This window comes from Copadichromis virginalis, linkage group LG22 (genome assembly GCF_057382275.1).
Source record: "Copadichromis virginalis isolate Kocher_CV1m ecotype Utaka linkage group LG22, C_Virginalis_male_GT1.1, whole genome shotgun sequence".
NCBI lineage: Eukaryota > Metazoa > Chordata > Actinopteri > Cichliformes > Cichlidae > Copadichromis > Copadichromis virginalis.
This window is the reverse complement of record NC_140638.1, coordinates 14,779,199-14,801,405: the sequence shown is the minus strand read 5'-3', so window position 1 is coordinate 14,801,405 and position 22,207 is coordinate 14,779,199. Positions and strand designations below refer to the sequence as shown.

At 41.0% G+C, this 22,207-nt stretch overlaps 2 protein-coding genes across 3 annotated transcripts in view; one reads left to right on the top strand and one right to left on the bottom strand.

Moving 5' to 3' along the window:
- slc45a4a (solute carrier family 45 member 4a) overlaps window positions 1-14,060 on the top strand; it is a 51,128-nt gene extending 37,068 nt beyond the window's left edge. For both annotated transcript variants that reach the window (XM_085445273.1, XM_085445274.1), the window contains 13 exons: window positions 6,215-6,403; window positions 7,606-7,785; window positions 7,888-8,078; window positions 8,165-8,345; window positions 8,741-9,202; window positions 9,456-9,727; window positions 9,821-9,982; window positions 10,272-10,371; window positions 10,479-10,559; window positions 10,656-10,786; window positions 10,950-11,018; window positions 11,104-11,258; window positions 12,044-14,060. In XM_085445273.1, the coding sequence (XP_085301399.1) occupies window positions 6,215-6,403; window positions 7,606-7,785; window positions 7,888-8,078; window positions 8,165-8,345; window positions 8,741-9,202; window positions 9,456-9,727; window positions 9,821-9,982; window positions 10,272-10,371; window positions 10,479-10,559; window positions 10,656-10,786; window positions 10,950-11,018; window positions 11,104-11,258; window positions 12,044-12,224 (2,354 nt within the window). In that variant the 3' untranslated portion in view covers window positions 12,225-14,060. The remainder of the gene's footprint in view (window positions 1-6,214; window positions 6,404-7,605; window positions 7,786-7,887; window positions 8,079-8,164; window positions 8,346-8,740; window positions 9,203-9,455; window positions 9,728-9,820; window positions 9,983-10,271; window positions 10,372-10,478; window positions 10,560-10,655; window positions 10,787-10,949; window positions 11,019-11,103; window positions 11,259-12,043) is intronic.
- Window positions 14,061-18,863: 4,803 nt separating this feature from the next.
- Window positions 18,864-21,788, bottom strand: LOC146683023 (G protein-coupled receptor 20). Its single transcript, XM_085446028.1, has 3 exons — window positions 21,538-21,788; window positions 20,993-21,125; window positions 18,864-20,618 (listed from the first exon to the last, which is right to left on the bottom strand). The coding sequence occupies exons 1-3, from the start codon at window positions 21,777-21,779 to the stop codon at window positions 19,968-19,970; spliced, it is 1,026 nt and encodes a 341-aa protein (XP_085302154.1). The 5' UTR covers window positions 21,780-21,788; the 3' UTR covers window positions 18,864-19,967.
- Between the last annotated feature and the right edge of the window lie 419 nt (window positions 21,789-22,207).

Genomic DNA, 22,207 nt, shown 5'->3' with positions numbered 1-22,207 from the left:
CATTAAGCTCAGTTTTTAGTCCGTGCACACGTGTGTGCGCGTATATTCAGGAAATGTGCGTAGCTTAAAAAAAAAACAAACAACAAAAAACCCTCTTTGATGATAGATGGAGGAGATTGAACATTTTTCTTTCCCACAATCAATTGGCGTTGCTTAACAGCCATGTGACAGCCCGAATATGAACTTTTTCTGTCCCTCTATCTTCATTCTTCCGTCTTTCCTCCCTTTTCTCCTCCTCTCACCTTATCCTAACTCTGTTTTCAAATGCTTTGATCTTAATCCTTTCTCACACTCCCTCTTTCTCTCCGTTTCCTCCCTTCCTTGTCTGTTACTGCACTTGTTTCTTGTTCTCTCTTTTCTAAAATGCTTCCTGCTTCTTGATTCTCTCAGTATTGTTCCCTGTGTGAGTGTGCATTTGGCCTTACTGTACTCAAACTGTGTGGGAACTCAGCTGTGTGAGCTCCTTTTTATTAATATTATTATTTCCATAGGTGAGACTGTAAGTCTGTGGCTATGTGTGGGAACTGAGACATGTGTGTATTTCCTGCATGTTGACTGTGTTTCTGGTGTTTTGTGTGGGAACTGTTTACTAGAAACAGTTTTCCTGTTTTGATGTTGACAAACCTACCGACAGACCGATTCCTATCTGCTGCTTTGTCTCCCGCTTTATTGCCGTGCCACTGTTTGACTTTTTAACAGGTCTTGCGTTTGTGGCTTTTGCATGTTATGTGTTATTTTCGTGGGTATTCGTGCGTTCTTGGGTGTGTTAGTGTATGTGTTTATGAGAGAGAGAAACAAAAGATTGAAAAGGGTATTAAAAAATTGAGAAAAAAACTTAAAGAAACAAATTGTTCCTCAGTCTGAACTCACCAAACAACAGGAAGCACTGTGTGAATGACACAGCCATATTAGGAGCCAGGAAGCAAAGGTGATGGAGTCTCCGTGGCGACAGAGTTCCCAAGACCTGGTCGCCACGGTGACAAGGGTCAAGCCTAGTTTACGGCCTGTTCATGAGAAAGAGAGAGGTGAACATTTGTACGGGACAACAGGATGATGAGCTGTAAAGTCAAAGTGAGGTCAAAGGCTCAATGTTCCTGCACTTAAAAGTGCTTATAGCTATAGCCTCTGGAAAAACATACAAATCCAAGGTGGCAGGCACAAGGACACACATTATATTCACGTGTACATGCCTCACAGACCAAGAGACTTGACCACAGTGCTCCTCAAGACTCAATGAGCTCTCTGTTTGGATGAGTGGGGCAGAAATGTACTTGTTGATAAATCTGTTTGTTGATACGCTGAAAATGAATAGCCTACCATTTAAAAAATGTGAAGATTTACAACTTTTCATCATCTCTCATGAGATAAGGCTGATTATCTCTAGAGTTTAGGTTGTTAGCCAGACAGAGCTGTAGTCCATAAAAGATGTATGTCACTGGTTTGTGGACACAGATTGAAGTTGCAGTTTCCACACCGTCGGAGACAACGTGACGGACTAGCTTATCGGGTAACGCTAGCAAGCCTAGGGTATATCACACAAACACAAATACCTGTTGATTAGTAAGGTATTTAAAGAATACTAGAATGTCATTCACTAAAGCATAAACGCAGACTTCTTTGGCATCTGCAAACCAGATTATTTATCAGTTAAAAAGCATTTAAGAAGAGGCTTCTGCGAGGTCTTTGTTGGCTGTTTTTTTTCTCTCCCTTTGATTACTCATATCCTTCATTAGTTGTAACAGTTAATAAGTCATTTTTTGAGGCTATAGCTATGGCTATAGGTAATTATATTTGCATAGTCCAGCCTGTTGTTTTTCTTTGGTAGCATGCTGAGATAACCTGAGCAGCAGTATGTAATGCACTCTGCTTCAAGTGAGTCACATCAGCAGCTGTTACAGTAAAGAAATGTGTCACAGTGATATCAGTTTCGGTGTGATCGAAGCTAAGCGGCCTTCATCCAGAGTCCATGACGACACCTCCGCTGTGAGTGAGTGCCGATGTTGCTGATCAATGTGTTTAAGCGCTATAGCGGATGAAGTCTCGACACCTGGAGTTCACGTGATCTGCTAATGAAAAGTTTCCAAATGTAAATGTAGGCCGACTTGTTATTCTTGTTCAGCCTTCAGTTGCCTCTGCCTCCTGCTTCTTCGCAGTGAAAAGCAATGGAAAAGATTTGCTCCGTGTGAATTGCAGTCTCTGTTTTGTCCTTTGCAGCAATCTAGCAAAAGCAAAGGGATGTGAGACTGTCTCACTTTTCTCACTGCTGCTTGTCCAGCTCTCAGTGTTCCTATGAGAAAACGCAGTTTAACCTTGAAGTTGCTGTTTCTGCTTCAGGGTTTGTTTCACGGATCTGCACGGCTATCGTCAGACCACAATTCCTGCCAAACAGAAACATGTGATTCATCAACAGCAGTGAAAACATAAAAATTACCATGATTGCAGCAGACAGTTTTTCACATGATGGCAGGGTTTTGCAAGCAAACAACTCCATTCCCACAAATTTCCAAGGAATTTCTACACATCAACATCGGACATCAACACTGGTTATTTAAAAGAAATGAGTCAGATTAGATTTGTCGCCTGGACTTCTATGGACTGATGAGGATTGTGTGAAAGGATCTTGACCCTGCACCTGACATGGCGACCTCGATGTTTACCGTCTGTTCGTGGACTTCTGGGGAGGTTTTAGATCAGCTCTTGCTAATTAGATATGGTGGCACTCAGTTATTGACGTCTATCTATTAAAAGAGGACTCCTTGAGAAAATCGAAAGTCCATTTAAAAATTAAGATAAGTCTTAATCTTCTCTCAATTAGATTTGATGCCATCAACTCACTTGCTCTCTCCAAGTTTCTTCCATCTGTTGGCCCACTGAGGAATTAACTATCATTCGCATCTTGCTTGTATTGATCAGCAGTTCTGCATTTCTGCTGTCTTTCTTCTTATTAAAGTGAATTATTGCAGAATTAACTAAAATAAATAAAAAAAAAAAAACTTTGGCCACTTCTTCACACTACACACAGGTAGGTATTTATTGCACTGTATTAAGCATTATAATTTTAATGAAGTAATGCATTAGTTTAGTTACGTATCTCCTGTGAGTGATTTCTTACATTCATTGCAGTGTAATCTTTACATGTACCCACACATACATATGCATATAAAGCATACACAAAATCGTTCTTTTTCTACTCTTTAATAAAGCGTACCTCAAAGCCAGACAGTAGAAAGAAAGAACGAAAATGTGAAACGGCAAACACAAGGTCCAACTGCAGTACTGGCTGTAGGCCATAGTGACTTAAAATAAAAGTGTTAACTGTAATGTGACTACTAAATTTGGGACCAGGAGTTTTATTGCTGTAACCATTTAGTTACAGCAATGTGCTACTCTTTATTGTTTATATCCACAACGCTGCTGGTGGCTTCTGCCCAAATTGGCCTTTTAGATTGGTGTGGTTCAGTAAATAGTGGTCAACCCTCTCGTTTTGACATTAAAGAGGCGTGGTGCTTTTTGAATACTTTGAAAGTTAATTTTCCAGTTTTTAAGCAGGGTTCAGAGAATGACCTCATACCTTTTCAGTGTTTCAGCGTCTCTCCTTGTCTCTGTGCGGCAGCCAAATGGCATTCATTTTTCAGTGAGTCACATCAAGCGATAGTTTGCCAGTGAGGCAACGATAAAGTTGTGATTTAATTATTTGCAATTCAGCTGACTTCACTTAGCTTAAAGGGCTGCCTGCCTCCACCTCCTCCGCTTCCCATCTCACTAATGCATTGATAACTAAATGGGCGTGATGACTCAAAGAAACTTGATTTTACTTTCTGTTTATCAGTGAAACAAATTAGGAAAATTAAATTATCTGACTGAATACACAGACTTAGAAGCAAATAAAAGTAATGCCAGTTTTCTGGTTTACAGCTATCCTTTTATCCTATCACTCCACTCAGATAACTTTATTTTTTTCCATCTGATCCCAGTCTAGTGCCACTGTTTAGCAAAACAGTGAGTCTGACTGGTTTCACTAAATGCCGTGGATTGAGAACACGTTTCAAAAAGTCAAACGCAAGGCTTTCCGAGTATCTTGACAAATCCTACTTGATACCTGCCCTCAAGGAGGAAGTGCTGAATCGGCAGAGGCAGCATGTGGGGGGAAGTCAGATGGTTTGTAGAAGCAAAGACTAAGCAAACAGCTTGTCTTAGAAGTGAGAAGTTGTTGCCTCTGGGTTTGACTCACAGCTTTGCTAAAGTCCCGATGATTTTCTTCTTGCTTGCAACAGTTTGTATAAGATACAGGTGTAAACAGCTGGCTTGGACACAGCCAACACTGGATCCCAATGGCTGACTGATGGCTGATCATCCTTAAATATCTTCCTGGGGCAGATTCAACAAAGTGCCTCTCCTGCTCCACTAGATGCCAAAGTGCTCTATTGCATTAGTAGTTAACCATCTATCATGTTCAAGAAAACAGTTCCAGGTGATTTCGTGTGCCATCTTGCTGGAAGCAGGTCACCTTTCTAATGTCTGAACACTTAAATGCACTGAGATGCTGACACGTGATTGGCTAATTAGATATTTGTGTTAAGGAGCTAGAAGTGGTTCATTTCTGAACTGTGTCATGTCAGGTGGCTTTTAAATGGACCAGAAATCTGTTTTACTTTGCAGTAACCTTATCTCTGCTAATCTCATAATGTGTTTCAATGTATTTTTAATCTTTGATGATGATAATCAACAGTGAATTTATGGTAGGTTTATAAAATATTAAGTACATACTTCAGGTTAAGAGGGGTTAAGAGGTATTTTTGCTGGCGACAGGTGTGTTTGATGGGTTTACACAGTGTTGAGTGGTATTATTGAGAGATATCAAAAGCATGTGTGCATTTCCATTAGTTTGCTGCATCCTAAGTGTCTCTTTAGTTATTTCCACTGGCCCATCCTAATTTGGGGCCCCATCATTCATCGGATGTGTTTGAAATCCTCACCTGGTTTCCGACGCTGGAAAGTCGGCGCATAAAGATAATTAAATGTGCGCTCAGTAACAAGGTCACGTTCACATAACAGTCTGGGTTATGCTGAGCTCAATCCATTTAATTCAGGAAATGAATGTTGAATAGAAAAATAAAAGTTTTCCTGTCTTTCTTTGCTCCTATTTAGTCAGAAGTAATACTTTCCGTTTACTGCTTTCAGGTTTATGAGTTTATTTAAGCAGTAGTAGAAATGCATAAGTGCTCTTGTGCTTTCAGAAGAAGCAACAAAAAGGAGATTTCCTTCCTTCGTTTGAGAGCTCATAATTGAATTGTTTAACACAGGCGAGTCACTGTCGGGCAGTTTCTTTTGTGTCGATTACTGACAAAAGCCTGACTAACCTGATCACTGAGCCTCCACACTCAATTTTCGCTCATTTTCTCTGCATTAAAAAGAGCACAGGAGTCTCTGTCGAATTCCTTTGTGCGATAATCCAGGGGGAACGTTAACACACAGAAGCTCAGCAGACCTGAGATAAATCCTGCCGTCGGGCCCGGTTGCTGTGGCTTTCTCCTCTTTATCTTCGTGTAGGCTTTAACAGAAGGTGTTGAAAAAGTCAGCCTCAGGTCAGCTCTTAGGTAGCAGCAGTAACAGCACAAACAACCAATTTATGTGGCAGTGCACTTCACCTGTGACTGCGACCTGCTGTCACATAGTGAGTCACTGAAAATCCTATTACCCGATTGCAATATTACATGTGTTAATTAATATCAGATAAGCAGGATATTATTATGTTAATCATGATGACAGTGAGCAGCATTAACCAGCAGGCTGGCTGATTGCTGCTTTTGTTGAAAGAATCGTTTCTGCTGTTGGATGGATGAAATTATATTTCTAAATAATTGTAAGCCAAGGATGTCTGTATGCAATGATGCTGAACAGTCTTTTTATGGGTATCTAATCATATAAATAAAGTTATGTTTAATATTAGTGTCACAGTTTATGCCACCTGTGGCTAATTTAAATTTTGAAATTGCCTAATTTCTATATTAAAAAAATTAAATATTTATTTAATATTTAATTTAAAATATTTAATATTTATACTAATCAGAAATTCTCTCACCCTGAACAGTTTGAATGCAGCTTGCGCCCCCTGGTGGAAGCACAGTCACATCTGTGTTGCGCACCTGCTGTTAGCTCTCACTGTCTCTATCTCTGCTCACACCTCATCTGTCTCTGTGTCTGTGCTGTGCAGGTCTTCCAGAGCAGTACTACAGTCTGACGTGGTTCCTCAGTCCAGTTCTTGGCCTCTTGTTCACTCCTCTGATCGGCTCGGCCAGTGACCGCTGCACTCTGCGATGGGGCAGGAGGAGACCGTTCATCCTGGCTCTCTGTATAGGAACACTGATTGGAGTGGCTCTGTTTCTGAATGGATCACTGATAGGTACGTTTTTGGGGTTTTTTTTTCTTAATGAGACATTTTCTGTGTGCATTAGCTGAGAAGAGAACAACAGAGCATTTATAGCAAACTTCACTATAGGGGTCAAGAGTTCAGGATTTTCCTTTGGCCATAATATAATAGTGTGACCCATAATCAAATGTGTGCCTAATGCAGAACAATAGTGTACGGGGCCTGTACACATCTCTAAATATAACCAAATGAAATGTCAAAGGAGTTATAAATAAGAGCAAGAGGTGTGTGAACAGTTTTCTGTCAGCAAATTCTATTCAGTTTTACTCACATCTATTCTGTTCTGCCTCTATTCTTCTGCAGTGGCACCCGGGTCAATTAAGGGCACCAGGGAGGTGTGTGTGTGTGTGTGTTTTTGCTGGGAGGGTTAACGTGGGAAACAAACAGTGACCTGTCTGAGAGAAATGAGTGAATAAATAAGAGAACGTGTGCGTTTCCATGTAAGTATAGGCGAATGTGTGTGAATGAGCCAGGACGACATGGGAAAGCTGTAGTAACCTGTGAATGAATGTGTGTGTGTGTGTGTGTAGCTGTAAGTGAGTGTGTGTGTTGACATGGGAACACAAGAGCAGGCATTTCACAGGGAAATGCTTCCTGTTTGCTTCCCCCTTTCTACCAATCACAGTTCACTTCCTGTCTGGGTGCCTTGCTAGTGCGTACTGTGGCTCCATTGTCCCCCCACCCCCTATGCACACGCATACACACAAATACACAAAACACCCGCATGTACACAAGCGCACATACTGACACGCCGCTGTTCTTTCTACGAATGTTTCTATTTCCCTGACGTTAATGGATTTGAGTTTGTCATGCTTAGTCAAAGTACACACCCCACTGCACACTGTGTTGTTTACATACATTTATACAGCTTCAGGCCCTCGGGGTGCTGGGGGGGGTGCAGACCAGGTCACAAATGTCATGTGGTACACAAGGTCACACACGACATGCAACGCAGTATGGGAAATGTGCAGTGACCTGTTTGTGTCTATAGCTGCTATTGTCATTCAGTAATGTGCTGTTAGCTCTTACCATGCTTGGTTACATCAGCATAAATTTATTTATTTTTTTCGTTGTGCTACACATTTCTTCTTGATAATTATTGGCCTTTTTATTTTTGTATTTCTAAACCTAAAGTAAGATAAGCACTGAAAATCATCTCTGTGTTTCTCTGACAGGTCTGTCACTCGGTGATGAGCAGGGGAGACAGCCAATAGGGATTGTTCTTACTGTGCTGGGTGTGGTGGTGCTGGACTTTTGTGCGGATGCCACAGAGGGACCAATCAGAGCATACCTGTTAGACGTGGCAGACACAGAGGAGCAAGACATGGCACTGAATATCCACGCCGCCTCTGCAGGTACAGCTGATGATAAACACAGCGATAAAATATTTTCCGCCATTACTGCGAAAGAGCAGAATTCACCTCTCGCGTGTTTGTTGTGTGTGTTCTTGCCCGCAGGTCTAGGCGGCGCAGTCGGCTACGCGCTTGGAGGTTTGGACTGGACGCACACGTTCCTCGGAGCAGTCTTCAAGTCGCAGGAGCAGATCCTCTTCTTCTTTGCAGCCATCCTCTTCTCTGTCTCCGTCGTGCTGCATCTCTTAAGTATCGAGGAGCAGCAGTACTCTCCGCAACACGACAGGCTCGAGCAGGTACTGAACCGTGAAGTTCAGTTTTAGCAGAAATAGACTTTTTCAGTGACTTCACAGAAAACATCCTTTCACTGCTCTCTCGACAGGAAAGTCTGGATCCTGCCCACCTTCAAACATCGGCCAATGGCAGGGCTGGACTTCTCGGCGCCAAATTAGAAATGATCGGTGAGGATGATACGGTAGAGAGCTACGACCTCTATGACCCATACGAAGATGACCAGTCAGAGCATGGAGACATGGACTTCCTAGAGGCGGAGCTTGTGAGAAGTAAGTTCAGAAACTTCTGGGGTTTTTTTTAAATTAGCAAAATCAATTTTAAATGGTTTTCAATTCAAATGATCAAAAAAAGATGGTCACTGTGCCAAGGGAATCCAAATAAACCCGAAGTTAGCAACATATGTATACTTTTTTGGTGTTTGGTTTTTATGTTTCCTAGGCAAAAAGAGAGCAAAAGGAAGTTCAGGATCCGTGTGACCATATGTCACAAAGACTTTTATTTCCACTTATAAGAATGCTTAATTGCTCTTTCTCTCATTTTTTTTTTCCAGTCATGACAGGGCAGCTGTAACTTCATCCCTTTTTCTCTGCCCTGTTTCTTTCGCTTTTCTCTAAATTTCTGACACCTAAACTGATCGCATCACCTCCCTCTCTTCTTTCTCCAGGTAAAAGCGACAGCGTCCTCGCCATGGCAGACGCAACCCTCGATCACCTCGACCACGATGCGATGTTCTTGTGCCACATAGAGCCTTCCATCTTCGCCGATCACCTCTCGCCCTATCACGGCTCACCCTCCACGACCGCTTCCTTCTTCAACCCCAATCGCAGCACCCCACCCCCCCGATTCGCCAGCATCAGACGCAGCAGCAGCACGGGAAGTCAAGACTTCCTCCGCCCCCAAAACAGCAGTAATCAAACGAATGTTACCACCCCCAGGATTTCCCGCCTCTCAGCTTTCCTGCAAGAAATGGAAAATGACGATGGGCAGGAGGCGCTGCTGAACAACCAGCTCAACGAGCAGCGGACGCTGAACGGGCGGCTGTTAGCCAGCGTTACTAATACTGACAGACTTGGCACTAACAGGCTGAGCTCCAAAGGACAGGCACACCGTGCTGGAATGGTCAAAGGTCAGCATCTTTACGTTATTATAGCCATGTTGTTGATATATGTTAACCCAGTCATATTTAGTTATACTGGGAAAGTCAGATTTGGTCATGTGAAATTGTTCTGATATAAACAACTTTAGTTTAGAAAAATAGCACAATAATGCTAAATCAGTTTCTTTAAATTTTAGCATGAAAGACCTGGATAATTTCCCTACAGTGTTATTATAGTAGTTATTAAAAGATGAACCCATTAACAAACTCTCTCTTCATCCAGCTGCCAGTACTGGAGCTCCTATGAGACAGTCACGCCACCGCCACACCTTCTACCGCCAGCCGTCCTGCACTTTTTCTTACTACGGCCGCGTGGGTAATCATCGTTACCGCTACCGCCGAGCCAATGCAGCTTTTCTCATCAAGCCGTCCCGCAGCATGAATGACCTGTACGAAGTGGAGGCCAGGCACAGGAGGAGGAACAGGCAGAGGAACAGACACCGCAGCGGGAACACCAACTCCTCCAGCGGGGACACGGAGAGTGAAGAGGGCGAGGTGTGTGGATGGAGGGGTGTGATGCTTAACGAGTCTGTATTGTTTGTCCTCGCTGGTAACTGTAATGTGTGATGAATTATCTTCTCCCCTCAGGTTGAGACCACCGTGCGCCTGCTGTGGCTCTCCATGCTAAAGATGCCCCAGGAGCTGCTGCGGCTTTGTGCCTGTCACCTGCTCACCTGGTTCTCCATCATTGCAGAGGCGGTCTTCTTCACCGACTTCATGGGACAAGTCATCTACCACGGAGATCCTAAAGTATGAGAAACAGTCAAAAATGCACAGATATACATACATTCACTTCATCTCACTTTACTTTACCAACATATACCGTGTTTTTTTTTTTTTTTTAATTATTTACCCTAAAAACATTTATCAATCTTCTTTCAGTTTTTCTTTTCTTTTTTTTTTAAATGCTTTGCACAGGCTTCTTTTCATTTCTCTGATTTTTGTCATTTATTTTGCTGCAGGAGGATAAAAAAAGAGCAAAACAGTCTCCATCTTACGTAAAAAGTGATGTAACTAAGCCCAGTTTTCTGTCTCACAGGCTCCTTCTAACTCAACCTTATTGGATAACTATCACAAAGGAGTTCAGATGGGATGCTGGGGCCTGGGTATATATGCCATGACTGCAGCTACATGTTCAGGTAGTCATGCGCAAGAGCACATGCTCACATCATTCAGTTTTCCTGGTTAGAAAGTGGATTTTCTTTTAATCATTTGAGTAAACAATCCACAAATCTCTCTTTTCTAGCTATTCTTCAAAAATATCTCGACAACTTTGACTTGAGCATTAAGGTTATCTACATCCTGGGTACACTTGGATTCTCCATAGGTATGAACTGCATTAATAGACCACAGTAGAGTAGAAAAGCACACTGGATAGTCAGTAGTGCCCTAATCTCCCTCTTTTTTGTGTTTTCCTTCATAGGAACTGCAGTCATGGCAATTTTCCCTAATGTGTACGTGGCCATGGTGATGATCAGCAGCATGGGCATCATCTCCATGAGTATCTCCTACTGTCCTTATGCTCTACTGGGACAATATCACGAAATGAAAGCGGTACAGATATATTCAATTAAAAAGGCTGAATGATCTAATATAGATATGAATCTACAAAGATATGAATTAATGCATAGTTAAAGAATAGCTAGTAATCTACTTTTTTTGTTAGAAGATAATTATCATGTCTTTTGGGACTAATAACTTTCTTTGCATTTTTCAGTATATCCAGCACAGTCCTGGCAACTCTCGCAGAGGCTTTGGCATCGACTGTGCCATCCTGTCCTGTCAGGTGAGCGTCGAATAAAGTTATTTAGTTCTGCCACTTACATTCATGTCATATATTGTATTGAGAAAACTGTGTTGTGATTCTTCAGGTGTACATCAGCCAGATATTGGTGGCCTCAGCTCTGGGTTCTGTAGTGGAAGCTGTTGGCAGCGTTCGTGTCATTCCCATGGTGGCCTCTGGGGGCTCCCTCCTTGGATTCTTTACTGCCTGCTTCCTGGTTATTTATCCAACTCCAAACAACGGGTGAGAAAACTACACGTTCTTAGCCATAAAGCAATACACACACAAACTAAGAAATAGGCCTCTACTGAGGTTTTGCAGTCAGATGATCACTAACGTGACATTAACTTGTTTGCCATTTTGGAAGTGGGACAATGTAGGTTAAACCACATAAGGAACCAGTCACCTAGACTTAGGGACCTGTCCTCAACCATCTGGCTATCAAAGGTTGCTAGGAAAAAACTGCTCAGGGTTGATGACAGTTGCTGTGAAACATAGCCCCAGTCACGCAGGCCTACTCCAACTAGATTCCAACTACTCCATGAAAATGTGATGACTGCAGTGCTAATGCACAACTTTTACTTTGAAAGTGAACCTTTTCAAGTTTACTACCATATGGTGAGTTGTTAGTGAGTATTTGCAGATGGATTGCTGTGCTCCATGGAAAATACTATTAACTGTTGCAGCCTGCCAGCAGTTAAAGCCATTACAAGGAAGTTTTCGATGTAGCACCTACTTTGGGACCAGTTTCAACTAGCAGCAGCCAGCAACCTACAGCAACCACTTGCTCATCAGTTGAGGAAAACACATTTCTTCCTAGCAACCTCACATCTAGTGTGGCAGCAAATTCTCAGGCAATTTGTGCATGACATCATACAAGAAACTTCTATAGATAAAGGCCTAAATATGGTACTCATGCCTGCGCTTTAAGTTAGCTTAACGTTGAGACTGTTTCATTTGACCTACTTAATCTGTAGCTGTTTTTAAGCCCATTGTGAAGTCCTAACAAATTTTATTTCAATTGTCAGGGACGGGGAATCAGCCAAAGCTTCAGAGAAACGGACTTTGCCATCGCTGGAAAATCCCAATAGCGGCGAAGGGGCTGTTACCGTAGTGATTGAGAAACCCAGCTTCCTGAAACTCAACAAGGAGGGGAAGGCCTCCAGCACTACTGCTTCCTGTCAGGTGGAAAATGAGTCTGCTCTGTGATTGGCTGACTGCGCCGACAGACACTTTGCTGCAGAAACAACTTGATTTGTCATTGCTGATGGAAAAGACTCGAAGGTGTGCCTTGATGTGAATTTGCTTTGGTCCACTCTTGGCGTTTGTTCTGGCTTTAACAGGGTTTTTATTTTTTATTTTTAATGTCACACTGAAGAAAACATCACAGTCTACCGTGGGACCAGCGTCACATTAGACCAACTTACCCAACAAAAGTCATTCTGGTCCCAGTGCCGCTTCAGCTGTTGACGAAGTTCCTTCCACTTATCCCTTACGGACTTTTGATCAATCCGTCAGGGTCGTCCAGGATTGAGTAATTAATTGGCCGTCGTTTTAAGGAGAGGTTGTCTCCTGTCTCTCAGGGCCTCTAGGAGGTGCTACTGAGCAGCCACCTGGACAGGAAACTTCAGGGGACTCACATACTCATTCAAACCCTCACACGCTCACATTTCCTCATCTAAGTTCAACACAATCGAATGAACACCCTAATAATGAACTCTATCGATGAACATTAGTCCTTGAAGCTGCAATCATTACAAAATGCTGAAAATCGTTCTTCCGCACTGTGGAGTCAGGTTGATTGAGTTTTTGCTTCGTGATGTGGACGCTGATTTACGAGAATGTGTGTGTCTGCTGACTTAAAACACCAAAACAACCCCAACAACACAGTCGGCTTTGCGGGACATTGCAGCGACACTAGCTTTAAGACTCTAAAGACTTTTGGAAGTGGCATTTTTTGAAATCGCAAGCCCGAAGCCTGGTTCCTGGGGAATTGATTGACCATAAAATTGATGCTGTTGCCCTCTTTCATATGGCAGGACTGACAAAATCTTTAATTCAGCCTTCAACGCGGGGGAAAGAGGACAATAATCCAGAGGATCTGCTCAGAAATATTGAGCATGAGAATAAAGTCGCATGTATATCGAACGATAAAACGACAGTCAAAACATACGCATGTTTACCGGGTGAAATTCGACAAGCGTGAAAGTAAGAGCCTAGATGCAGTGTGTGCAGTATATGGGGCATTACAATCAAATATTGTTTTCAAGATTTAGTGAGGAACCACAGTGATGTTTCTGTTTGTTTTGACTAATCAAACTAACCTATGCTGCATGTTAGACTAGCTGAGGAGCGACAAACCAAACACCAGAGAGGAAGAGAAAAAGGAAACAGAGTTGTTCTCCTTTTCTTTACTTTTTCGCTTATTTTTTTGTTTGTTTGTTTTAAAAAAGATACTGTCAGCATAAAGTTTGCCACTCACTGCACATTGTTGGAAAAGAAATGTCACAAGGTTCAGCTAGAACAGCGTTACCTTTTGGATTTGGGGTTCTAATATTTTTTATGGATGCTGAATTTTATGGAAATGTTTAAAAAAAGGCAAACAAATCTCCATTGTGTTGACAGGAGTCATTTATGACAACAGTTTAAGGCTTGTTGCGTAAGCTTCAAGAGAAGGTCATGGCCCTGTTGTGGGTCTTTCCACATCACCAAAAGAAGAACAGAGTAGATTCTATATTTTTCAAAGCAGACCCGGACCCGGTTTTAAGCTCTGTAACTTTCACAGAACAAAAGATAGCACCAAGAATTTAGAGTTTCACTAATTTTGATTGAAGTGTTGTGACATTTATTTTACAATACAGTCAAAAGGCTTTGGGAAAAATGGTTAAATCTGCTACGGTAGCCACAGCAAAGGAAGCAAAACTGCCGAGTTTAGCAATCCTTAAAGCCGGGATAGATACGAAGACCTTGATGACTGAGTGTGCGATGACGTTAAACGATCTTAATCTTCTGAATGTTTCTTTAGCTGATTATGCTGGACATGTAAAAAGTGTTGTGTTGTTTGTGCCCCGATAAATCAGGCCTTTAGTTGCAATAAGGACCCTTGTTGATCAGAGTACTGTGCAGAGCTTGTGCAGGCTGAGCAGGGTTGTTGGTGGTGGTGCATATTTTTGGGTCAGTTTTCCTTTCGTTTCAATCAGCTGAAGCAAGCAGCTTGAAGGGAAACAAAATGTAAATTGCAGTGGGGGTGGTGACTAAATAGAAAGAACTGTTTGTATGTATGAACGTATGTAAAGCATTTAGTGGAAAAGGTGTTTTTATTTTGGGTTTTTTTTTTCAACTTGAGCGACTTTAGAAGAGAATTCAGAGGATGTTTTTTTTGGAGGGGGGGATGTGTTTGTGATTTTTCACTCTTGTGCAAAGTTTAACATTTTCTTCTAATACTAATTCGATTCCTTCCATACTTTCAGGTACATTGAATCAGAGAGTAAGATAAAACGTTGCTAAGATTGGATGTTTTAAAAAACGGCCCCCTGCAGCCATTAGCGCAATAAAATATTCTGAATAAACATAAAAAAATAATTTAAAAAATCAACTTTGGGGTTATGGAGCTTTGCATGCGACGACAACGATATGCATGTTCAGAACACCAAAGTATGACTGTACAAATCACTCGAGCTCTTTTCTTTAATCGTAATAGGTCAGGGATGTATTTTCTAATGCACGGCTGGATGTTTGTGTCTTTTTGTTTTCGTTTGAACTTTAACGTGTTAAAAAAAAAAGAATTAAACGCAACATGTACTCTTTAAGCTGAAGCATTGTGCTTGGTCTGGGTCAGTACACTCCTAACAGGTGAGCGAGTTTTAAACATCCACTTTATCACTTTTCAAGCTGGAAAGTGAAGAAATGTGTTACAGGATGAGACGTCGTTCATTACAAGTGTAGGTTAGAGACTCCTGGCCGTGAATACTTGAAGTGCAACTAGAGTGTTTCTGTTCCAATGCAGTGAGGAAGTAGTTGATTTTATGGGGAAGTGGGGGGGTTGTTGTTCCAATGATGTCCCAAGCCTTTTATCACAGACTCTGGGATGTTCCGGCGACTCGGTTCAGCTCAGCCGCTTCGCTTGGCCTGCTGGGAGATTGAGTTCTTAACCTCTGATTCCATCTGGTGACTTAAAATGTTAATGTTTTTTTTTTTTGTTTGTTTGTTTGTTTTAAAGTCAACGAATGTGAGTTTTGTTTTTGGTTTTGATGTTTGACGATCCAGGGTGGGAGTCCTGACATTGCACAGAACTTGCACATAAGTAAAAAAAATAAATAAATAAACAAGTAGAACTTTATTGCAAAAGGAGGAAAAAAAACAAGTAACTGTGGATATTTATTTTTTGAGCTTTCTTGTCTATAAAGGACATTTAGTTTGCAAATGAGTAAATTAAAGCTATTCTATTTGCTGTTACAGGTGAACTGGACTTTGTGTGTGTGCGTGTGTGTGAGAGAGTGTGTGTGTGTGTGTGAGAGAGAGAGAGCATAGGTCCTCTCACAGCTGGCAAAGCAAAAAGACAGCAGTGTGTTAAAACTGTCATCTCAGTGTTCACTTTTTGGTCCTGGTTCTCTGTTCTGCAATCACCTGGTTTACACTTAGCTCTGGAATCGATGGTGATGATGCCTGAAGTCTTTTTTTTGTCTCTGTTCTGTTGTTTTAATTCAACTAGAAACTTTTTTTGTGTGTGTTGTGTTTTATTTGAATCCTAGGCAGAGCCACACACGTCAAATTTTGGCCTTTGTACATTTTCAGTGTTTGCTCTCCACCGTCCGCATCACTGAATGAATGTGGAGACGCGGTGATGCTGTTTCATATTTCCTGGCAGCAGCGTGACGGCCATGCAGTCAGTCCAGCCTCTGTGCATGCGTGTTTGTGTGTTTGTGGCTCTGCCTTTAGTAAACTGTGTGTTAATGACGGAGGAGAGCGATGCCTATATACTTTGATTTTCATAGAGATTAAATCAAGATGAATACTTAAAGAATGGGAAAGTAAATATACGCAGTGTACTATATATAATATGCCTTGTTATTTGGAAAAAAAAGATGTAAATATACATATTTCTCTTTTAGTTTCTTCTTTTTTGCTGCTATAAAAAAGATGATTATTTTTGTTAGTAGTGTTGTTTTCTATATAAAGTCTGTATATATATCTCTATGTTATGTAAATATGCTTGAGCCTTCATATGTAGGACTCTGGATGAACACTGTATGGAACGCACCTTAAACTCTGTTCAGAAGCAAACAACCAATGACGTTTTTCATCATTTGGCATTTTCACTCAGAATTCAAAATGTGACAAGAATCAATAATAAAGAAGGGTCTCACCATACAGGCAAAAAAAAAGAGAAAAAAATCTGCTCTGGATGAAAATAAAAGTTCATTTGATCAAAAAAGATTTCTGCAACTGGGAGTGTCTCACTTCATAAAGACATAAATATACAGTGATACCCACAAAATACATGTTTTTATATGCAATAATAATCAGAGAAACAAATTCATTTTCAAAATAGAACGTTTTTAATACTTAGAGGAAAATGCTTTGCAGTGCATTTAACATGAGTTGAGAAAGATGCTCAGAAAGGTCTTGATCTTGAGTGTAGCTGTTAGTTTACTCTTATTAGTATTACATTGCAAAACTTTTTACCACACATGTAAATAATGAAATATTAAGGGATAACAGTGTCTAAAAAACATGTTAATAAAATGCACTAATGTCCTTCTGTATATTGTTACCTCACTTATTATCTTTAGGGAGTCTTAAGCTTTAAGCAGACTGGTTTTATCAGGCTTGATGCACATTTTCTTGCAAGTATACGAGCATCTTATTCCTTGGAAAGTAAGATTTCTGTAAAATATTAATTACATGTTAATTAGAGAATTTTCATTCTTTATTATAAAGATTTGGCAAGCATTTCCAAATCGTACTTTTTTTTTGTAAAGGAGGTATTTAGAGTATTTTTATCTGAAGAAATGATAAAACTCAATTGCACTTCAACAGAAACAGAAATCTGCACAACAACTAAGGGTGTAATTCCCCTGTAATCAAATGTAATTAATTAATTAATTTTTAAAAATTACAACTTTAAAAAATGTATTTGTATTTACATACAAATACAAATTTGAGTTGTGGATAAGTCATTTCGAATTGCGCCTAAATTCTGGGTATTTTACAGGAAAGGAGACACAAAGTACTTGAATTACTCACAGAATAATTTGTGTCTACTTAAAAGTTAGGCGCAAATCAAAATTACTGATACACTGTGTAAGATTACTTAGAAACCACTTAAATTTAATTACAGTAATTAATTGTTGCAAATAAAAATTCAAAAATAGAATGTGTTAAAATTCCCCTTAATTACATAGAAATTACACCCTTAGTTGTGAGCTGTAATATAAAGTGTTATTTAGTTTTTATACTAAAAAAATAAATAAATTGTGATCCATTGAAGCTAACGACCAGGTTTACTCCAAAGAAGCAAATATAAAAATAATTCTGTCTTTGTGACCTCGCTCATGTTTTTGTTTGCTTGTTTTTTGTTGGAATGCATGTGACTGTTGGTGATGCAACCTGCTGGTCTGCAGTTTCAAGACATTTTTTCATGTGCAAAAAAAAATCTTTACTCAGCATCTTCAAAGCAGCTAATTTGGTTTCCCATGATGCATTGCGGTTAGACCGCTGAGAAGGAAGAGGAAAACTGGGAAAAACATTTTGTTGTGCAGAATCAGATTTCTAGCGCACACAAACGCACACGCACATGCACATGCACACACTCGGTCAAAGCTTTGGCTGTTTCCATGAAGAGAAGCCAGAGAAGGAACCTGAAACTGGTGTGTGTGTTTAACCCAGACTCATCATGTGGCAGCAGGGCCAGCTGATGGTAAGTATTTATGTGTGTGTGTGTGTGTGTGTGTGTGTGTGTGTGTGTGTGTGTGTGTGTGTGTGTGTGCGCGCGCATTGGTATAAAGTTGCAAGCTAAGGTCATCGCAGTTACGTAACGTGAACTGTGATGACCTGCTGCTTCTCTGGAAGGATGATGGAGGGAAATGCCGCTCAATTTAATGTCTCACATTCCTGCTATGACTGACACCTCATAGCTCGACTCTAATATCGTCAATGAAAACTAAACAAAGAGTTTTATGCACTTAATACACAAATCCACTGAAATCTTGTGTAGGAGAGTAGTCATAAATCGTTTTTTAATTTATAAATTAAATTCATAATTCACAATTTTTTTCACCCTGCTTTAGAACACACAGATATTTCAGTGGATAACAGCAGCAGCTATGAAATAACATAATCTGTTATTGGGTAATGTTATTTTTCATGAACAGCTCCACTGTTAATCAGTGCCAGTGTGATTGTTCTGGATGACATTCTTCCACCGCAGGGAGATGCTGTCCTCTGGTGGAGTACACCTAGTACCAGGTTGGACCCCATTTCTGCCTTAATCCTTTGTAGCACAGATTCATCAAGTGCTGCAAACATTCCAGAGATTTTGGTGCATATTGACACGACAGCATCAAAGTTACTGCAGATTTGTTTGGCTGCAATCCATGATGTGAATCTCCTGTTCCACCGCATCCCTTTACCAGTGCTTTACCTGATTGAGACCTGATGAATGTGGAGGCCATCTGAGCACAGCAATCAGGTGATGGAGACACTGTGGTCATAAAGCAATAGAGATGATCATCAACAATACTCAGGTAGGCTCAAGTGTTTAACCAGGAGTTAAAAGAATGTACCTAATAAAGTTGCAGGTGACTATTTCTTTTGTTAACAACAGCTACAGCCAAAGAAACAGCACTTTAATTGCAAAAAGCACCACCATCTCTGCATTTTCTTTATATAAATCATTTATTATACTAAACAAGATAAACAAGTCAGTAAAAATAGCACACACTGACTCAAAAACAAGCAATGCTGAGACAAACAAACAAGGAGAAGAAGAAGAAAATGAATTTATGATAAAGTGACTTTATGTTAGTACATAGTTTGATTGATGCATCCATTTCTTAAACATTTAACTTGCATCTACCAAGTCCTGAATTATGAGGAAGATGTGTGATCACAGCCTCTAAAGTGTAGCCTAAATTTAAATCCAGCAAATAACCTGATGTACTAGAAACAAAGCAGTGCTTTTGTTTTTCATCATTTCCTGTCATTGTGATGCTGACATAAGTCCATTTAATCATTTTTAAATTATTAACAAGTCATTAAAAGAACATCACACTGTGTACCCCTAAATGTTTATACACACACATTTATCCTATTTATGTGTCTCGAGACTTCAACCCTCTGAAAGTCTCTTTTCTTTGCTCATAACTCTTTCTGTTATTCTTCATTTTAATGTTGCAAATGTCATTTTTGAAGGCTTTCAACATTCAGTGTGACTCAATACAGACATCTTGATGAATCAGAGTCAAATGCATCCTAAAAAATCAAAGCAGTCAAATAAATGGTCTACAAAAGTACACAAAAGGAGTATTTCCATTCTAAAGCGTATGACTTAGTCACGGTAGTTTACCTACTATACAACTGTTACTATACAACTTTTTGTTTTTATTTCTAATGGAAAAATTTTAGTTTAAAAAAAGAGCGAGAAAGGGAATAAAGGGACAGGTAAAGCCTTGTTTAACTCACATGTGCAGGAATTTACAAAGAGTGTTAAAGAAGTATCCAGACAGAACGATGACTAAATAAAAAGCTTGTTTGTGAATAAAATGGGTTTTTTTTCCTCCCTAGTCAATCTGAATTTTTACATCACAAACTTTGATGAGGTGCCTCTGGAACACAAGCCAAACATCAACTCCCCACATACATAGTTTTTTTTTCTGTGTGTAATCCAGCAGCTTTTGAAACTTGAAGCAGTGTAAGTTCATTGGTTTCACAGCAAAACAAAGTCGACATGTGTCACTGTCTCCAGCTGTCTCTCTGAACTGTGCCATCACTGGTTTCCGAAACATGGCCGCCTGTCCAATCAGAGTGGTGTGCGCTGGTTGTAGAGAGGGGTGCACTTGTGAGCGTTAGTGTGGCTATGCTCTGAGCTATCGCCAGTGCCGTACCCGAGCATTTATTCAGCGAATTCCTCTCCCCTTCGATGCCACTTGTAAACCCCACCTCCCCGTCCTCCTCTCTGCCTCCCCTTCTCCTGGTCCTCCACATTCTCTTGAAGCTGTCCGTCACAAAGCAGTAAACCACTGGATCCAGGCAGCTGTTCAGGCTGCTCAAGGTCACGGTGATGTGATAGGCAAGCACATCCCTCGCCCCTTGCCCGGGAGCCTCCCCCGTCACTCTGAACTGGAAGTAAACCAGCACCTGGCGGACGTGGAAGGGTGTGAAACACACAGTGAAGACCACCAGGACGGTGGCCAAAAGCCTGATGGCACGAGTCCTCCTCACCCTGCTCTGGTGGGGCATCCCGCTGTGGCTGGAGGAGAGAAAACAGGTGACGCGTAGAGTGAAGACCACCACAGCGAGCAGGGGGAGGAGAAACTCCAGGATGGTGAGATAGAAAAGGGCAGGGAGGACCATGCAGGAGGAACTGAACTCCAAAGCTGTGGTCTAGAGAGAGAAGGAGAAAGAATTCTATCATGATTTAGCCTTTTAGCATTTTTAGCTTGTCTCAGCTTGACAGCCTTGTCAGCTCTTCTTTAGATCCTGACTGTTCTGTAAACCAAGACTCCTCCTACTTTTCTTGCAACCTCATGAAAATCATTATTGGATTAATTGACGGTCATCACTGATAAGTTTTAATACTCAGGATAATTTAAAATTGCCCCCCCCCCCAAACTAAATCTGTGTCATTAACCAATTCATAGACTACATTATGAACTCAATTATTGCAATTAATTTATTTCTCTTTTTAGGTTTATTTTGTGGATTTATACACTGAGAGCTCATCTTGTGTGCGCTGTGTTTTTAGTGTGTCTCTTCACCTGAAAAGAGTAGGTGACCACGACTGCAATGAACCACACGGTGGCACTGACACACCTTGCCGCTCCTATGGTCCTCCATCGATGAAGGGTACTGGATGCGTGGACGACAGCGAGGTACCGATCGATACAGATGCTGAATAGAAAGCCATCAGTGAATATTGATAGAGGGGACATATTATTCCAATTTATTTTTTGATAAATTTGAATACTAGGCTTCTTTAAGGCTTCACTCCTTAAAACCCTGACTTTCTTCTGATTGGCTGCCCCTTGCCTGGCTTCCACAAACCAAAGCTTCTTTCATCTCAGTCCAAGCCTGAGAGGACGGTATAAGGAAATCCATGCCAAAATGATATCACCTTGACACAAGAACTTCTGGAAATCAAGAAATTAGACCAGCCAGAAGCCAAACTCTTGGTCCACAGGGTTATCTGTGTGTGTTACCACATTGAATATGAGCATCCAACTAAAAGAATGCACATAACTAAAAATAATGAAAAGCACAACAGCTCCTCGTTATGTGACAAATGAGGTTATGACTCACCCACCTGGTCAGAAACAGGATACTACAGTACATATTGACAAAGTAGCTGAAGGTGTGGACGTATGAGCAGGCCACACAGCTCCCTCCACTGTGGTACAGAGCGATGCGAGCTGGCAGCGACAGAGCCACCAGCAGGTCAGCCACCGCCAGGTTTATGGTGTAAACCACGGAGGCTGAAGAGTGTGCAGAGGCACCGCAGAAAACGTAGAGAGCCAGGCTGTTGAGGACCACCCCAACCACCAGCATCAGACAGTTAAACACCTGCAGCAGGGAGGGATGGATCCTTAGTTTATTGGTCATGCAGATTAAATAGATTAAATTTCTTGGTAAATTTAATCTATTCAATTTATTTAGGCGGGGTCCTTGCTTTTATCTGCTTACCCTAAACAAGTGTAAAAACAACTTAAGGAACTGCACAGAAACAGCAAATGCTGGAGTGTAACATAAGATTTATTCAGCATTTGATCTTACCATCAGAAAAACCCAGACGGTGTAGAAATCTTGATACAGCTGCATGTCCAGGTGGGCTAACCTGTGCAGGTTTGTGGTCCCCCATTCCTGGTCCCAGGTGTTGCAGTTAGTTTGGTGTGAGTTGAAAAGTGACAGGAGAGGCTCAGCAGTGGAGCTGGAGCTGATGTTGGCGAGAAGGCTCTCCATTGGTTGGAAAAAATGAA

What these genes read in the sequence shown, in the direction of transcription:
- LOC146683023 (XM_085446028.1), bottom strand. Translation starts at nt 21,779, where the DNA reads ATGCTGGTGGTTGGGGTGGTCCTCAACAGCCTGGCTCTCTACGTTTTC. An exon ending in AGTATCCTGTTTCTGACCAG is followed by an intron (nt 21,126 to 21,537) that starts GTGGGTGAGTCA and finishes CTTTCTATTCAG; the next exon opens with CATCTGTATCGATCGGTACC. An exon ending in TGGTCACCTACTCTTTTCAG is followed by an intron (nt 20,619 to 20,992) that starts GTGAAGAGACAC and finishes TTCTCTCTCTAG; the next exon opens with ACCACAGCTTTGGAGTTCAG.